The sequence below is a fragment of the Nuphar pumila genome, chromosome 1 (assembly GCF_984573655.1).
Source record: "Nuphar pumila chromosome 1, dmNupPumi1.hap1.1, whole genome shotgun sequence".
Taxonomy (NCBI): domain Eukaryota; kingdom Viridiplantae; phylum Streptophyta; class Magnoliopsida; order Nymphaeales; family Nymphaeaceae; genus Nuphar; species Nuphar pumila.
In genome coordinates this window covers 176,977,075-176,995,874 of record NC_143249.1, presented here as the reverse complement: position 1 = coordinate 176,995,874, position 18,800 = coordinate 176,977,075, and the positions used below count along the sequence as shown (strand labels likewise).

General features: G+C 37.9%; 1 protein-coding gene across 1 annotated transcript; it reads left to right on the top strand.

Annotated features, from left to right (window-relative positions):
• The first annotated feature begins 455 nt into the window (after positions 1–455).
• On the top strand, positions 456–3,390 carry LOC149851393 (mitochondrial import receptor subunit TOM20-like). Its single transcript, XM_090008339.1, has 4 exons — positions 456–495; positions 580–729; positions 3,137–3,159; positions 3,265–3,390. Exons 1-4 carry the CDS (start codon positions 456–458, stop codon positions 3,388–3,390), a joined length of 339 nt encoding a protein of 112 aa, XP_089864465.1.
• The last annotated feature ends 15,410 nt before the right edge of the window (positions 3,391–18,800 follow it).

Sequence of the window (18,800 nt, the reverse complement as noted above, 5' to 3'; positions counted from 1 at the left end):
TAAAAATACAAATAAATAAAAAAAAATACTTTATTGATGAAGCAACAAGCAATAAAAAATAGAAAATCTAAAATAAATACTAAAAAACTGCTTTATTGATGAATCTGGCCTTAGGCCGACACCTTAAGGTGCAGAGGGCCTCACCTCAAGGCAAGGCGTGCATTTTGCGCCTCAACTCTCAAGGTGTGCCTTTTGCACCTCAAGACACACTTTTAACAACACTGGACCGTACTAAAGAACTGTGACTGTTTAGACTAAGATATGTACAATGATCTGGAAGTGTGCATATTTTACTATCTTGGCCATCTAACTTCTATATTCCATCTTGTTGGCATTCTCTTTACAATTTTGTCCCTGTTCTTGGAATTACAAATATTGCATGTTTATACCATTTTTTGTCTCAATAATATTGGTATTATCATCTCATTAATTATTTGAAAACATACTTTTGGTAGATGTCATGCGTAAGCTTTGTTTCATGTGTCTTTGATCGAGGTCTGTCTAGTCATGTAAAACATGTGAAGCCTTTTTAATGGGTTTTTGCTTCTAACCCTTCTCTTTTGCCCCCTCTTGAGCTAGATGCTGTTTCTAAACTTGAGGGTGTGTTGGAAGTCAATCCAAGAAAGCATGATACTATATGGCGCTTAGAAAATACACACACTTCCCATGCATTTCTTACTTCTGAGCATGATGTTGCTAAGGTTTACTTCAAGAATAGACAAATAATATGTCATTGAACACTGTAAAACAATTATATTACATAACTTTAACCTGTTGAAACAAATTAAGAATAAATTAACAATTGAATAAACAAACCATTCAACTAACAATGTAAATTAACTATATACAAAAAATAAAATCATGTATACAAAAAAATTAACAACATTAGACGTAATACAAACAATAGACAAATAATGTCTTTTTCTTCTCAACAATAGACATAATACAAGCAATAGACATAATATGTCTTCTTCTTCTTAACAATAAACATAAATTAAGCAATAAACAAATAACATGTCTTCTCTTTCTTATTCTCCTCCTCGAAGAAGAAAACAAATGATATGTCTGCAAAAAGAAAAGCCTAGGTGGCAATATAGAGCCCCATCACCTGGTCGCCCGAGGGGAGGGGGGGGGGGGCTGTGCATATGCGCCGCCTTTGACAACTAAGGTAATCACAAAAGTATAAACTAGAAATTCATTGAGTATTTTTTATCTTCCGTCTCACTTCTTAGTTGATTTGATCAAGTGTGTGTCTGTTCATAAATTTCATGTTTAGTGCATTTTATAGAGTGATTGGTTTAATTTCATTAATCACACACACCAGCCCATCCATTGAATTCAATGCAGGTCAGAGGATCTTTTTAAGATTCTATAAGAGTGCTTTACTTTAAACATTGGCTGCTGACTTATCCATCCAAAGGCTTTTGATTTTTAAGGGTTGGTGGTTATGCGAATTGACAAGAATTTTAAGAAGATTAGTGAAGATGCGAGGACACCTTCGGCTTTGAGCCAAAGTGTAGTTTTGTTTGGTTAATAGTACATGTACTTTTAGTGGATGGATGCCTTACATGTCGAGTATTCTTTTTGTTCAGTATTCACAGACGTGCTCATTGGTGCCATGACAGTGTAGTGCATGAGTAGCCATGGACAAGTCTCTGTTGTTGTGCTGCTTATATGGTGAGGCCTACTTCCAGTGACATGACAGTGTAGCTGAGATATTTTCCAGTGACAGACCATTCTGGAAACCGACCGACGGTAGTCATGGTACTCTCTCTCGTACACGTTCCAGCAAAATTTTCTGGTGACTGACCATTCTGGCAACCAACCGACGTCTCTCTCTCTCTCTTGTTAGAAAAAACCACGAGCAAGAGACAATCAAAAGGAAACAAAGAACAAGAACGATCAAACAAAACACAAGAAGAACACAGATTTACGTGGAAAAACCTCTCCTCAAATCCGAGAGAGTAAGAAACCACGGCCGCCCAGAGAGAAATATTATTACTCTTAACAGATAGTTACAAGCTCGGGAAAGAAAAGCGAGAATATAAACAAGGCAAGGGCGACAACCCTAACCCTAACAAAATCGGGTTGGATCCACTGAAAATCGGGTCCCAAACATAAGCCCCAGAAAAAATTTCTTCTGGAGGGGGGCGCTGCCCCCCTATAACCCCCCGGCAGGGGCGCCCCCCCCCCTGGACCTGTGTCGGGAGGACCCCCCGGACCCCCCTCCCTGCAAGGGCAAAAACAGTGAATCAGGCTCCAAAACTCATCATCTCTCTTACACGTTGTTCCGGCGAACAAATCAACGTTGTTTCGCCGATATTTTCCGTTGACTGACCATTCCGGCGGTTTCTTTTTTCGATGACTATTTTTTTTTCTCTCCTTTTTTCTTCTGTTTATTTTTAAATCTGAACATGTGCATGTGCGCAATGGGGGTCCATTTATGTGGAATGAAAATTGGTTGTGTTCATGTCTGTGACTCTGCCATGTCTTTAGGACATAATTTATTGGAATGAGAACTGTAGAGGCATTGTTATTGTAATATCAAATCCCAATATAAGATATGCTGATCATATATAAGTTTGATTTATGAAAATGAGAACAGAGTTGTACACTTGTTCAAAATCATGTCATAGAAATTTAGGAGAAATTCTGTTAATGTTGATATCTGATTCTGAAAACTGTTTGTTTTTTAATTAGTAAATTCATACAATATTAGTCGGTTTTGTGTGTATACAATAGTTGTAATATTAGCTTCTCTGCTGTTGAAATGTTGCAGCTTCTTGTGGAGGTGTAACATGGTGTGACTCTATTAAATCATTGACATTATGCCTCTAACTTTTTGTGGAGGTGTAATATAATTTCTTTCTAACAAGACTCTTGTTAGAAAGAAATTATGCTGCAACATTTCAACAAACAGAGAAGCTAAAACACATGCCGGTAACTCATAGCAAATTTATCCTTTACCTTCACCACCTAGTTAGATAATTCTTGAGTTAGACATGCTTCTAATTTATTTTAGGATGAAGTGGACTTGAAGACTGTTTGATGCACAAATTGTCCTTTCATCCGTGGTCGCTGCTCTACTAATTTCTTCCTACTGTAGTACCTGATCTGTAAAACATGATAATTTCAGGCCTTGACACTGCTGCTGATTATGTAAAAATAAATATATTGTCTGCTTGTTCGAGTTAGCTGTTTATCTGTTAATTACACTGACATCCTCCTCCTCTCTTTCTCTCTAACAATATTTTTTTTTTACAGAACATGAAGAAGAAAAGCAGTGATCTCAAATATGATATATTTGGGTGGATCATCCTTGCAGTTGGTATTGTTACATGGGTTGGTATGGCAAAATCACATATGCCTCCTGCTCCACCTACAAGATAAGAGCCAATGCATAGGCTGAATACTTATCTCAAGGTAACTTTGTTACTGTTGAATTTCGCCAGGAGGAAGCGGTGCTTTTTTATCCTCTTTTTGTTTGATTCCTTTTGCAAGTTCTGAAGGCATATAGATGAGATTAATCAACATCCCCCATGGTTCCTATCCCTATCCACATGTTATCTACTTCAGAGAATTCTATATCATAGAGTTGTTTATGTTTCTTTTTTTTGGGCTTTTTAACAAATATTAATTGCCTTGTCATCTTTATTTTAATGGGGAAAATACCTTTGATATTGAAATGAGGATCATATAATGCATCTGGGTTGGTACCATTTGGGTAGATTCATATGAAGCATAGTCACAAATATCGGTATCGGCCATATCTCGGCAAGGCTATTCCTCGCGATATTATAGGTTGGGGGATAAATCTTGAAAAAATCTCGAGGCTTAAATAAATAAAAAATTTGTAAAAATAACAAAAAATAAGTACAAAAGTTTAGATAATAAAATACATTTATAATGAAAGAAATAAGTAAAAAAATGCAAAATAAAGAAGAAAACACATTTAAGATATATGGAATAAATAAAAACAGTAACAATAATTGATAATATCGCGATATTATCAAATTGCAATATTTTACCTATAATATTGTTTGCTGAAAATACAACGATAATATCATGATATTTTGAAAATATCGCTGATATTTGTGACTATGATATAAAGACTAGTGCTGTGCGGTCTATCAGTCAGGCCGATACTTATGACTGGCTGGAGTAGGTTGAATTTGTTTAAGTTACAGATCTCATAAACATTAATAGATTTGAGGAAGAAGATAAAGGTTTTGATCCAATTGAAGAACGAAAACTCTTGGCCCCTTATGACCTCACTTATGAGGCAAACACAACAAAAGTAATTATTAGTAAGTGTGCTAATAGGGGCACTTACAAGACTCATGGTAAAACTAAAATACAAGAAAATAAACAGAAACTGTTACATAGATACCAATACAAATCATCAAAAGATCAAATATTCCACCAAAAACTAAATCAGTATGGCTGATTATTGATAAATGACTATAATGCCCTTCAGTTGCTTGGTTAATATTACCTTGGGTGTTGGATAACAGTATATTGTATTGAAACCCTTGTGAGGGTTGTTTTGTGCACTAGGGAGAAAAGCGTTGTATTAATTGATTGTGGCTATGCTATTTGTTTATTGGTTCATTATATGTCGAAGTTGCATGAGATGCCTTTAGCAGAAGTAGGTAGTGTGAAATTGTCTATGAAGAGACAATACGCATACAAACATAAATACTTTATAAAAGAAGTGTACGAAAACACTCTCACAACACTTGAACAAAATACGCAAAAAAGCATAAAAGTAGCAAACATGCAATAATGCATGTATTTGATTAAAAGAACAAATGCTTGAGACTCTCAAGCTTGAGCATTACAAAGGGGAAACACCCCTATTTATACAAGTGCCAAAAGGTGCAAAAAGGGGGGGCTCCCAAAGGAGTCATTGGGGAGCCCCTAACGACTCTATTGGGGGACCCCCAATGCACTTTAAATAAAATAAAAAAGAAAAAAAAAGTAAAAAAAGAATTACAAAAAATAAATAAGAAAATTACAACATATTCCAAATGGAATATGCGCAAGATAGGAAATTGCAAGAATACCCTTTTCGGGTAAGAAAATAAAAAAAGGTATATATATATATATATATTTATATTTATATATATAGAGATATATATACATATAATATATTATATGTAAATGTATCTCTATGTATATAAATATATATATTTATATTTACAATAATGACTTTAGAAGATACATTTTAACACCCCCCTCAAACTTACAGTGTGATAACTGCAAGTTTGTCAAGAAGGAAATGAAATCTGGGCGAACATAGAGCTTTTGTGAAGAAGTCGGCAAGTTGATACTGAGACGTCACGTATGGTAGATCAATGACCTTCTTCAAGTATTCTTCTTTGACATAATGACAGTCCATCTCTATATGCTTTGTTCGCTCATGAAAGGTGTGGTTCTTGACAATATAGATTGCACTTTTATTGTCACAACATAGCTTTGTTGGTTCTTCGACAACCACTCCAATATCTTTCAAAAGGCATCGAATTTATACGATTTCCATGGTAGTGGATGCCATGGCTCTATATTCGGCTTCGGTGGATGACAAAGAGACCTTCTGTTGCTTTTTATATCGCCATGAGATCAATGACTCACCTAAGAAAACACAAAAGCCAGTGGTGGAGTGACGGTTACTAGGGTCACCTCCCCAATCTGAGTCAGTATAAGCAAGTAATTTTAATTCAGAGGAAGATGATAGAAAAACTCCATTGTTCATTGTTCCCTTCAGATATCTGATGATGCGAAGGACAACACTCATATGAACGGTTGTAGGAGCGTGCTGAAACTGGCTGGCGATGTGTATAGCATGAGACAAATCAGGTCGAGTAATGCTAAGGTACATTAAAGAACCTACCAACTGCCTGTAAGGAGTATGATCGGTTAGGGGAACACCGTCGTCAATCTTCAGTTTTGATCCCACGACTTTTGGAGTTTCGCATACTTTGTCATCAGAAATTCCTGATCTATCAATAATCTCACAAGCAAGTTTAGACTGAGATAGAAAATAACCACGTTGCGAATAGGCAACCTCAATTCCAAGAAAATATGTCAGAAAACCCAAGTCTGACATCTCAAATTTTGAAGTCAAGACGGACTAAATACCCTTGACTCCTTGAACATCATCACCTGTAATTAACATGTCATCAACATAGAGTAATAGAATCACAATTCCTGCATTAGATCTTCTAGTAAATAGAGCAGTGTCAGTATAACATAAGGAAAAACCATTTTCTAGCATTACACTGGTAAACCTGTTATACCAGGCTTTGGGGGTCTGTTTTAAACCATAGAGGGCCTTACGAAGACGAAGAACTTTATTTTTAAGAATGTTCATGCCTGGTGGAGCATCCATATACACTTCTTCGTTAATATCATTATTTAAAAAAGCATTTTTCACATTCATCTGAAAAATGTTCCAATTTTTAATATATGCAATAGTAATAAGACATCTAACTGTAACCATTCAAGCTACAGGGGCAAAAGTTTTCTCATAATCAATTCCATACTCTTGCCCATACCCTTTTGCAACTAAACGAGCCTTACCTTTCCAAAGATCCATCGCTCTTAGTTTTAACCTTAAAAACCCAACGACAACCTATAGTTTTCTTTCCTATGGGTAGAGTTTGGAAATCCCAAGTTTCAGCCTTTTTAAGGGCACTAAGTTCATTTTGCATAGCTTCTTGCCATTCTATACATTTTTTAGCTTCTTCAAAATTTCTTGGTTCAAAATAAGAGTGAATGGCGCTAAGACAAACCCTATATCGGGGCGAGAAAGAATCAAAAGAAACAAAACGAGTTGGAGGTCTTCTATTCCTTTCAGATCTTCAATGATCGATAGTAGGAACAAGCTCACTATATTGGTCAATAGCACTTCTAAAGGTGTCTTGGTTTCTACGAGAGTATGTTATTGGATCACTTGAAAATTTACTTTCTTGTTCATTGAGTTATGTTCACCAATGTCACCATCATTTTCCTCATCATGATTTGATGATACATCATCATCACTAGATATATCATCATTACTAGACAATAGGTCAAATAGGAAGGAATAATCAAAATTTTCTTGTTGAGAGACATTTTTTTCAAAGCCACTTTCATTTTCCAAAATAGTTACATTTCTAGAGACATATAACTTATCATCTCGAAGATCATAACAACGAAACCCTTTTTGAGTTTCGGAATATCCAAGAAAAGCACAAGGGATAGCCTTGGGAGATAGTTTGTCATTCTTATCCGTAAGTATAAAACACTTACACCCAAAAACGTGTAACCTATTATAATCAGGTTCAAGCTTATATAAAATCTCAAAAGGGGATATTTTTCTTAATATCCTAAATGACAAGCGATTTATCAGATAAACAGAAGCAAGAGCTGCTTCTGCCCAAAATTTTTTAGGAATGTTTTGGAAAATAAGAAGGGTCCTAGTAGTCTCAATGATGTGCCTATGTTTTCTTTCAGCCAACCCATTCTGTTGAGGAGTTTTAGGACAAGACCTTTGATGGACAATTCCATGATCCTCAAGAAATACTTTAAATTGATTGAAAAGATATTCCCCTCCAGAATCACTTCTAAATATCTTTATATTACTCTTGAATTGATTCTTGATCATTGAATGAAAGGTTTTAAAACACGGAAAAACTTTATGTTTGAACTTAAGAAAATAGATCCACGAATATATGGAAAAATCATCCACAAAAATGACATAATAAGAAAAGCCTCATTTTGAAGAAACAGGTGCGGGTCCCCAAACACCCGAATGAACAATCTCGAAAGTTTTAAAAGAGAACATAGTTCTTTGCTCAAAAGGTAAACTTTGTATTTTTCCGAGAATACAATCATTACAAGAAAATGAACTTTTACATAGGTCTTTTGCAAAATGTAAATAAGACAACTTGGTGATATTAGAATGACCAAGTCTTTTGTGCCATACATTTATATCTTTGTTTTGGGCCACATTACAAAAAGATTTTGGAACTTGAAGAGATTCCATATAGTATAAGTCTCATTTTCTAAAGCCTTCTCCAATCAATTTCCCGGACCAACGATTCTGTATTAAACATTTATCACAAGAGAACTTAATATCGCAACCATGGTTCGAGAGTTGAGAAACAGAGAGAAGATTTAAGTTTAGTTTATGTATAAATCTAATTTTTGGAATAAAAAAATCTTGAGTTTCAAAATTACCTATACCTTTAATTTCAAGAGAGGTTCCATCCGCAGTGGAAACATAAGAGGGGGAAACATTTTTTGAGAAATCGGAAAGTGAAAACATGTTTGGGGACATCTGAAAAGATGCACCAGAGTCCAAAAGCCAAGAGACTTTACCTGGAAGAGATAAAGTGGACACGGCGGCACCGGAGGTAGCTCCCTTGAGTAGAGGTTGAAGGGCTTCCACTATTTAATTTAAAGAGAGTGACCCACTTGATGATACCTCCTCCTTTTGTGGTACACCGGTGGTAGCCATTGCGAGAAGCTTTTTCTATTTAGGACATATGAGTTTGATATGTCCGGGTTCTTTACAAAAATGACAAATAATTTTGCTATAGACCCTTTTTCCTCTTGGCCCACCATTTTCACATTGATTTTGTGGTTTAAAATGAGGGGGGCGATAGGTTTTTACATTGTTCCTGGGTCTTGATACGACATTGACCTCATTACTTTCTTCATGATTACAAGGAACCACAAGAACACTTGATCCTTGTTTACATAAACTCATACGAGTCTTCTCACCACTTAATTTGGTGAGTACATCTTCAAGAGAGACATGAGTAAAAGAGGATAGAAGAGAAGACCTTATTTGCTCAAATTCGGGCCTTAGCTCATTCAAAAAATTGAAGAACCGATCTTCTTCAAGTTGCTTGTGACGAAGTTCAATTGCTTCTCCACTCTATTTTGGTTCAAGCATAGCAAGCTCATCCCAAATGGAGGAAAGGTCGACAAAATATTCTTTAATAGTCATTTCACCTTGAGTAAGAGATAGAGCCTTCTTTTGAAGATAATACTTATGAGATAGGTCCCTTGATGTATACATTTTCTCAAGATAATGCCAAGCTTCCGATGCCTTTTTGAACTTAATAATCTTGACATTAATCTTAGTTTCAACGAATGAAAAGAACCAAGAAAGAATCTTGAAATTCTTCATTTCCCACTCATCGTGCTTCTTAGAGTACTCTTCAAGGGCTCTAACTCTTTCTTCTCCTTCAAGAATCTTGATTTCACTTCCGTTTACCACGGTTATTTTGGGTTCCAGTTCCGGAATTGTGCCTTGCACATAACCCCATAGCCCCTTCCCTTTTTTATGTGAGCCTCTATGTTTCCGGCCCAAATATGATAATTGGACCCATTCAATTTGAAGCCAAGAGTAAAGTGAGACTCTTTTTCGCCCATTATGAAGTAGAGAGAAAGGGAGAAATGGCGTACCAACACAATATTCCAAATGCTAGCTTGCGCAAGATTCTTCTAAAATATTTGAGAAGCAAGATCCACCACTTCAACCTCCAAAGATCTGAAGGCACGCTTTTCGAGGCACTTGAAAAGAAGAGAATCCCACAATCCTCTATCACCAACCAAGCTCTGATACCATGTGAAATTGTCTATAAAGAGACAATACGCATACAAGTATAAATACTTTATAAAAAAAGTGTACGAAAACACTCTCATAACACTTGAACAAAATACACAAAAAGCGTAAAAGTAGCAAACATGCAATAATGCATGTATTTGATAAAAATAACAAATGCTTGAGACTCTCAAGTTTGAGCATTACAAAGGGGGAACACCCCTATTTATACAAGTGCCAAAAGGTGCAAAAAGTGGGGCTCCCAAAGGAGTCGTTGGGGAGCCCCCAACGACTCTATTGGGGGACCCCCAATGCACTTTAAATAAAAATAAATAAAAAGAAAAAAGTAAAAAAAGAATTACAAAAAATAAATAAGAAAATTACAACATATTCCAAATGGAATATGCGCAAGATAGGAAATTACAAGAATACCCTTTTCGGGTAAGAAAATAAAAAAAGTATATAAATATATATATTTATATTTACAATAATGACTTTATGAGATACATTTTAACAGGTAGTAGCTACCTGTACTTTGTGTGTTGAGTTAACTCTGGCACTACTGCAGCTTATGCTTAAGCCAGTTGAGGTCTGTCAATGGACTGTCTGTTAACTAAAGGGAGTGCTGAATTAGCTCTGGTCAGCTGGGCAAGACTGAATGACCAGATCAACCATGTCCACAACTCAGTGAAAAATGTAGTTGGGTCGTTGAGCCTATAGGGTCACGATGGTTTAATCTCTTCTGTAAAAAGCTTCATGACCTGCGTGTCTACCAAATGGGCCTTAATGGTTAGTCCCTTTAGTCCTCCCTGCCTTTATCTTCTTCCAAATTCCTGTTGGTTCAGTTTTTGATTGGCCATCATTATCCTTTAATTTGGATGTGTTGCTAGAAGATCCAAGTGAATGCTTGACTTTGCCGACTCTTGTAAAGGCAGAGGCATCTTGGGGGTTAACTGGGTGAATCATCTAACAGGCACATCCAGCGCCAACTTCCTAGACCTACCGCATTTTCAACTTGCAGCAACAGGGGTGTTCCATCAGTTTAATTCTTCATGTATATGGTTGGAACTTAGTATATACTAATTTATAGTTTGTATAAGGCTATCCTTTGTCATCATAACCTCTTTTTATGTAGGCTTGCTTCTTCTATGAGGTTTAACAAGGATATTTTGTTGTTCATTAGGTGCATTGTGTTCTCTGTCAAAGTATAGTATAAGACCATAGTAGTTCGTGGATGAGAGGATAGACAAATGCAGGGAGTGTGTGAAGGAAACCTTCCTTGAGCGAAAAAAAACATCATGGTGCTTTTTTGCTACAAGTTACTGATTCAGCATCACCGGCATTTTCTTTTTGCTACAAATTCACTAGTTCAGCAATGCATGTTGCACATCCACACACACTGAGCATATTTCATCAATAATGATGGTAAAATGGAGAGATTTCATATAATTAGGTACTCTCGAGGGTTTGCAAAATCACAACCTTGCCTTGTTGGTATGTTCCTTTTCATCGCTGTTGTTTGTATTGGTTAGCAAGGTATAAGTAGTAAAGGACTTGCAACTCGGTCTAACATTCAGTAAGTCAAGCATGAGTTTGTGGTTGGGCTATTTCTGGCTGAATGGTCTTGTAAGGAAGGACTTGGGATTTACTAAGATGAAGGCTTTTGCAAGTTCAGATGAATCTGGATAAGACTCGAACCATGCACAGTGATTGAGAGACATGATCATCTTAGTGTATAAAATTCCTGTTTGTGACTCTTTATCCCCTATATATGCGCTTTGCTGAAATGAGGATTAATATGAATCTTTTTCTCTGGACTGCTGTTGGTGGGGACTGTGGATCCCACAGATTGGTAAATTGTGCATCCCTTTTCCTGGTTGGAAACCATACTGTAATTCCTTACAGGCAATGAACTGGTTGGTGCTCCACTTTGTGTTGGCAATTGGGCTTATGGTTGCATGCCCCCCTGGTTTATGAGATTAAATCTGATATTAATTTCATTATGCTATCATTCTTGTGTGGCCATTGGGGCACAAAGACTTCAATGGATACAGGAGAAGTGTTTACTGGCAGTTTCTCCTGGGGAATTGTTTATTACCAATTTGGCAATTGATCCTCTTAGTGGTTCATTGGTACTGGCGCCTAGGTTTTCTTTAACAATAAGGGTGCGTTTGGATTCAATTGAAAAGAATTCTCATGGAAAGAGAATTCTAATTCTGTAGAAATGTGAAGAAAGAATTCATAATCTTAAGAATTCTCTTGTTTGGATAACCCGTGCATGCTCAAATTCTATTATTTTTTTTTTAATTTCATATATTTTCTTATGACAACCGTTGACAACCCTGCTGCAGCAGTTCCACTTCCTGTTTATCTGTTTTTCCTATTTTAAAAAATCAGAAAAATACAAAGATAATAAAAAATAAGGAAAACAGATTTTTTGAACAAATACAAAAAACAAAAAATAAATGTCAATAAGATGGCATAGGCCACTGTCTATGCATAAGATGCATAGGCGGTGGCCGGAAAGGGCCATAGGAGGAGGAGCTGCACTCAGAGGCTTCTGAGGGTGCTCTGATCCGTTGGACAGAGTGCCGCTCCGACAGCAAGTGTCCTGTGCACTGGTTGTCAAGGAGGCGGCCGACTCTGCCTTGGCGATGACCGCCCGTGGGGAGTCATGGTGGAGCCAGGCGATCCTTGTGAGGTGGTGCCGGCAGATTGGGTGGTCTGGGTCCGCCATTCTGGCAAATGGAAAGCGAGGAGGGGATGATCGCTGTGGGGCAGTGATGGGCAACTGGCTGAGGATCCTTGGGAGGCTGATCCTCGGAGGACGGAAGTTCGCAGCTCCAGCCCTCATTGAGGGGAGAGGGAGGTAGGGAGAGAGCGAAAAAAGGATGGGAGGGAGGGAATGATGATGGGGGGCGCGGAGGATGCAAAAGTGAGGGAGGACGATGGGGGGAAGGAACATAAACACAGCTTTTAAAATTCTCTTAAAAAAACACAGCTTTCTAACAAGAGAATGCTGTGTTTGAGGAAATGTGAATTCTTATTCTTCAGAATTCACATGAATCCAAACACACCCTAAAAGAAATGGAAAAAAGGAACAATATGCTGATATTTGTTGGTGCACTTGGTGCTCCCACTTCCCCTTTTGAGGATGCCCAACTGTCAGCCCTGCTAAGGCTCTGTCAATGGCTTGGGTTTGTATTGCCTACTTGACCCGATCCAAACCTGAATTTCTGGAAACCCAACCCAAGTAATATGCTGGCCGGATAAGGGTTATGGTTTTTGCTGGAGATCCAACCGGACCTGATCATTTTATATTTATCTTTAGTAAATGCTCACCTATAAAATTATGGATTTGAGATTTTAACCCAAATCTGACAACTTGTTATTTGGCCGGGTTTGGGTACACCCTGATGGGTCAAGTTTGTAAGAGTTCATGTCGGGCTTATCTATTGGCATTTGTACCAATTCATATTATTTCTGAACTCGGCCTAAGCTGTTATGGCCCTGAATCGATTCATACCCAAACTGATCCCAGACTAAACTGTTGCAAATCCATTTGACCTGAACGGGATATGATGCTTACGACAACCATTTATAGTCAACATACACTGACTCGAATCTAATGATCCAAATGGATCAAAGGTTAAAGTCATGACAGGGCTGAACCTTTCTTGATTCATATTGGTTTGAGTTCCAAACATTGTTCAATACATGGTCTGATGTCTGATTAAACCTGGTCTGACCTGACCACCTGGTCTGACCTGACCTGACCTGACCTGACCTGACCTGACCCGCTTAGGCGCTGATGTTGCCTTTCTAGGTTCCAAGTGGGAGGAGAGCATTGAGTTTTGGAAAGGGAGAAAGGGGGCCCATCTCACCTTGCAAATATGTCTCTTGGAGTCCTTTTCTTGATAACCAAGCTGGGGTCCATACCAAGGTTGTTAAATGTGATGAGGCGAAGTGAGGCGTTGAGCCGCGCTTCGCCTCTGAGGCATACGCCTCAGGTACTGAGGCGTACGCCTTTCACAACATGAGTATCCGTGGTATTATCTAAAATATCGTAAAAATATGTGGCATCACACTCAACGCCTCCACTAGTGATCTTACTTCTCTTGGAGGGCTTGTATCACACTCTCAAGTGATCTTACTTCTCAAGTATCCGTGGTACTTTTTTTATATTTACTTTAAGCGCATCACAGCAACGCCTCAGTACCTTGAGCATGCGCCTCGCCTTTGAGGCGTACGCTTCAGGTACTGAGGCGTACGCCTCTCACAACACTGGTCCATACCATTAGGATTTGAACTTGTGACGTCCCAACACAAGGTGATGTGGACTAACTGCTCCCCCCCCCTCCCAGTTGGTCTCTCTTGGAGAGAGTAAATTATTCAAATGGTTAGCGAAGCATCTACGCCCAAACTAAAATCTTTTTCTTTTTTACTCGCGGAGAACCCACCCCAGGCACAGAGACCTAGCCACACTGGCTTAGCTTGCTGTACTTAAGGTCGCTGTCTATGTCGGTGTATAACTCTGAGGGCTTACCCCTCGACCCCAAGGAGTCATCAAGCTTCGGCTTATGCTTGGGGGGTGACACCCATGGGATTTGAACCTAGACTGCCCGTCAAACGGTCTAAGCCCCATCCCACTACCCCAAACCCCTTGGGTCTCCAAACTAAAATCTTTACACTGAGCAACTATGGCCTCTTGAAGGGATCTCTTGTCAAACACCTCTATACTCCAGCCTCATGAATCCTACCTTCCAAACAGAGCCTTCAAGATGGATTTGGGCCCTGGCTATTACCAGGGAAAGGCCACATGCCAACCCAGATAACATCTAGATTTGATCTGTTATGGCTTGCTTCCTATATTATGTATGTGGGAGCCAGTGCTCCAATCGAAGACATGAAATTGGCAAGTAGGTTTACCAACACAAGGCACGCGAGAAAAGTAGAAAAATTGGGCCAGGTCTTAGGCATACTTTGACGTAATCTGACCCCTGCCCACTTGTAGTTCTAGGTATAAGGTTTCTGAGCATTATTTCCAATAATTGACATGCCCACATTGATAATCTATTGTTTGAGGGTGCATTTTCCCTTTTCTTTCAATAAAAAACCTTGAGAATAGATTGTAATGTATCCGGGTTGGACCCAAAGTGGCCCCTTTAACCCCAAGTTGCAATTTGTAAAACTTGCATGTATTAACAAAATAAGACAGAAAAAGCAATAAGATCACCACCAAGTAATATCAAACAAAAAGCAGGCAGTGTGTCAAAGATCAACATTCATGAAACAAGGTTAATGTGTAGGTGAAACTTCCTCCAAGAAGGAAATAATTTATAATGTGCTGCTATTAATAAGATCATTCATCTCTATTCATCTTCTGCCCACTGAGAAATGCATGACACCACCTAATTGTGAACATGGGATGTATAAGTGATTCTTCAAGATATGGACTATTATGATATGACAGCTAGATGTAGTAAATTATCTAACATTTGTTGGTGTTTTTTGAGATGGGTATATGTTCCTGTAACAAACAGTTGCATGGTTTCAAGAAATTGGATCTTAGGAAATTTGGATATTTAAATTTCAGGATCATGGTTCGATAAACTGCGCTAGTGTTGTGTCTCACAATCATTTCATGTGCATTTGTGAATGAGATGAACTTAAAGATCCATACTCTCATTGGGATCCAATTTGACAAAAAATGCTGTTAGGTGTGAGTCTGGGGAACCAACTATCATGATTAAACAGGGCCGAAAAAAAATTCCATCCAAACTTTGCAATTTCTCATGACCATGGTCCATCTTTCATGTTTAGCTCCCTATATCTCAACCAAAAAAGGCATCCAAAAAATCACTGAACTGGTTGCAGCCCACTTGCCTCACCCCAGCATTCAAGACACATAAAATGACGATCATCAAGGCAATGATGCTGATGCTGATAATGAAGATGATTATGGTGATGATATTGTTAATGATGAATTGGATGAACTTATGCATTGGTGGTGCTCATTTTGACTAATCCATATTGGTTTGCTCATGGACCCCATTAAGCATCTTCCCTAATGCACCAACCATAAAGATGCTACAGTCACTATATTGTGAGTGCTCTTTTGAATAATATCACCCACTCATGACACGTATCATTCGAGCCACCCTCGGCGAAGGTGGCACACGTGTCGAAAACTTTTGCCCCCACAATGTGCAAGACTAGGGCAGTAGAATGATGCGACATCTGCCCTCTTGAATCTTTTAGCCATGGCTATATATGGCTGTCTCAATGCAAATGAGGTTTTGTTCGTATCTCTTTGCATATCTTGCTTTTTGGTTAAAAGGAAGCCTAGCTTGTGTTGAATCATGCAAATGACTATCTCCACAAGTTTTGATGAATCCAAAACATTTGCATCAATGAACTCAAAGTGATGCACCCAAGGATATTTTTAAGTTATTCAAATAAGGACTTGAAGCTTATTGAAAGGACGTGATCCAAAGGTCACCAATGAAGGCTCAGACATGATCAAGGGACAACAAGGAAGGCTCGAATGCATTTTATCTTGATTTAGATCGTATGTAAAAAGAGCCTGAAATTCTTTGTCTCAGACCTAGTCATTTTTATTAGAATATGTAGATTAAGATTTTTTTTTGACAAATGTTTTTTATTATAAAATTATATAATATATGTATTTCTGTTAACATGTTTTTATTTTAGACATTCTGATTCATGTGTTTATAATAAAAAAAAGAGATATCTTTGTTCACATGTTTTAAAAGAAAGTCATTTTTTTTAGGAAAAGACAGTTTCTTTTTCAAAGGATTTTAAGAAAGACATTTTTTTAGAGAATAAAATAATTTTTTAAGAGACATTGAAACAATTTGAAAGAAGAAGACGTTGATGACATTTTGATAAAAAGACAGAATTGAAAAAGACAAGTTTTAAGAGAGAAAGACCTTTTGAGTTTGAGTTCAAATATTTTTTTTGACTGTTCATAATCTGAGTCTGAATTTAAAATTAACAGTTATCTTTTGAATTTTGTGATTGTTAGAGTCTATTTTCAAAATGACGTTGGGACAGTTAAACCGTTGTGACTGTTTGGCCTTGGTCAAGAAAAAACCTTGAAAATTTTCAAAATGATATTGGAAGATTGTGACTGTTAGAGCCTGGTCATTTTTTTTTTCAAGCACCCTGTATATTTTCAAACTAATGTTAAGACATGTTTTAAAATTTTTGTGACCATTTTTTTTATTGTTAGATTATTTTTAAAGGTCACAATTAACTCTTGATGAACTGACTCCAATGATGACCTTTCTTACTCTTTATAGAGTCTTTATGTTTCTTGAATCTAGACAGATTTATATAGTTTTCAAGAAGTGAAAATTTCTGTTAAAAAAATTCTCACTACAATGCTTAAAATGTTCTGTGGTCCAACTCTCCCCTTAGATTTTTTTTTAAGTTTCGTGAGATACATATTTAACCTGCAACTTTCCTGAGAACTCAAGATTCCAAGGCTTATAGGAGTTAAGTTGAAGTATTCAACTTCAACAACGGTTTGTAAAGGTTTCTCTAGCTACAAGAAACAACAGGCTTAATTTTTTAAGGCAGATTTATTTACTTTGACGAGGGTGTTCGACAAAGGGTGGGTATGAAATTGATCTTCGTCAGGTTAAGCAAGATTGATTTAGTGAAAATCTCAAGCAGGTTGCTTGAGGACTGAATGTAGGTCTAGGTTAGACCGAACCAGGATATATCGTGTGTTTTCATATGGTTTGCTTTTATTGTAATTTTTTTTATTCTGCGATTATCCTTGAAGAACACTATTTACCCCCCTCTAGTGTTCATTGCTTATCGATCCACAAATTTTCAGCTTGTAGTACAGAGCTCTCCAAATCACTATAAGATGCAAAAGAAAGGAGGATTAGTCCCTTAATTGGGGGTGGGGCTGTCTTAACACTTGTAAGTTCGAAGAGAGCCCCGCATGCAATCTTGTTGTATTATTAGTTGGTCATCAATCTGACCCAAGGGGTTTGGCATAGTGGGATGGGACCAAGACCGTTTGATGGGCAATTTATGTTCAAATCTCATGGGCGTCACCTCCTGCATAAGCCGAAGCTTGGTGACTCCCTGGGTTCGAGGGGTAAGCCCTCAAAGTTTTACGCTGACATAAACAGATACCATAACTATGGTAGGCTAAAACAACGCGGCTAGGTCTCTGCACCTGGGGTGGTTTCTCTGAGTAAAAAAATATAGTTGGTCATCAATTGCATGATGATTTTTTTTTTTTGATAACCAAAGGGAAAAACCACCATCACCTACCACACCTTGGCTGACCTCTGGTTGGTAAAACCCTTAAGGTCCCCCCTGGCCACCGGAGAGTTCACCCAGCTTCGACCTTGCGGCAAGGGTCGCCACCCGTGAGTTTTAAGGTGACATTCACAAGTCGCCCCTATCAAATTAGTGGAGCCCTTGTGGGCTTGATGAATTGATTAATGGCATTTTGTTGTCTACTATCCTTTTGAATCATTGGTGTGGTAGAGGTAGAGTATAACAAATGGGAGGCAACGTTTCACATGAAACAATAGGGCAGTTGATTGGGGGATCACAGGAAATGAATAAAAGGGGTTGTTCTTTACACTTTGGCTGAAGATTGCTTTGAGTGTCCCCCCCCCCCCCCCCTTAAAGTAAAATGCTATAGCGAGGGGGTCTTGTGGGAATATCATTGCTTTCTACTATGGGTAAAGGTAGCAAAAATAAACAAATGGAGTTGACAGACTTGTTTTGCTCCAATTGGTAGACTGCAATTCTTTATTTCCACCATTGGAATTCTCTCTCTAATTGTTTCTCTCTCTACCATTGACCTGTTATTGATCATTTGAGAGTGTGGGTGTGATGCATGTTTTAACCCACAACAGGAATTATTCATTCAATGAAATGATTATGCATATTTGTGTTCCCTTGGGGTGAATTTTTTAGAGAAAGAAATGAAGTACTTTTGAGTGACTGAATTCCAGCTTGTTCCAAGTTGCATTAGGGCAAAAGGAAAAGAAAGAAGGAAAGAGTGATAGATTGGGGCATGGGTTCATGCACAGATTGCTTATGGCTGTTTGTCATAGTCCATAAAGAAAACCCCAATAAAGGAACAATTTTTCCTAGGATGTAAACTGCCAGATTCGGTTTGGATCTAGGCATTACTGAATCTGAC

What these genes read in the sequence shown, in the direction of transcription:
- LOC149851393 (XM_090008339.1), top strand. Translation starts at nt 456, where the DNA reads ATGTCATGCGTAAGCTTTGTTTCATGTGTCTTTGATCGAG. An exon ending in TTCATGTGTCTTTGATCGAG is followed by an intron (nt 496 to 579) that starts GTCTGTCTAGTC and finishes CTCTTGAGCTAG; the next exon opens with ATGCTGTTTCTAAACTTGAG. An exon ending in TTGACACTGCTGCTGATTAT is followed by an intron (nt 3,160 to 3,264) that starts GTAAAAATAAAT and finishes TTTTTTTTACAG; the next exon opens with AACATGAAGAAGAAAAGCAG.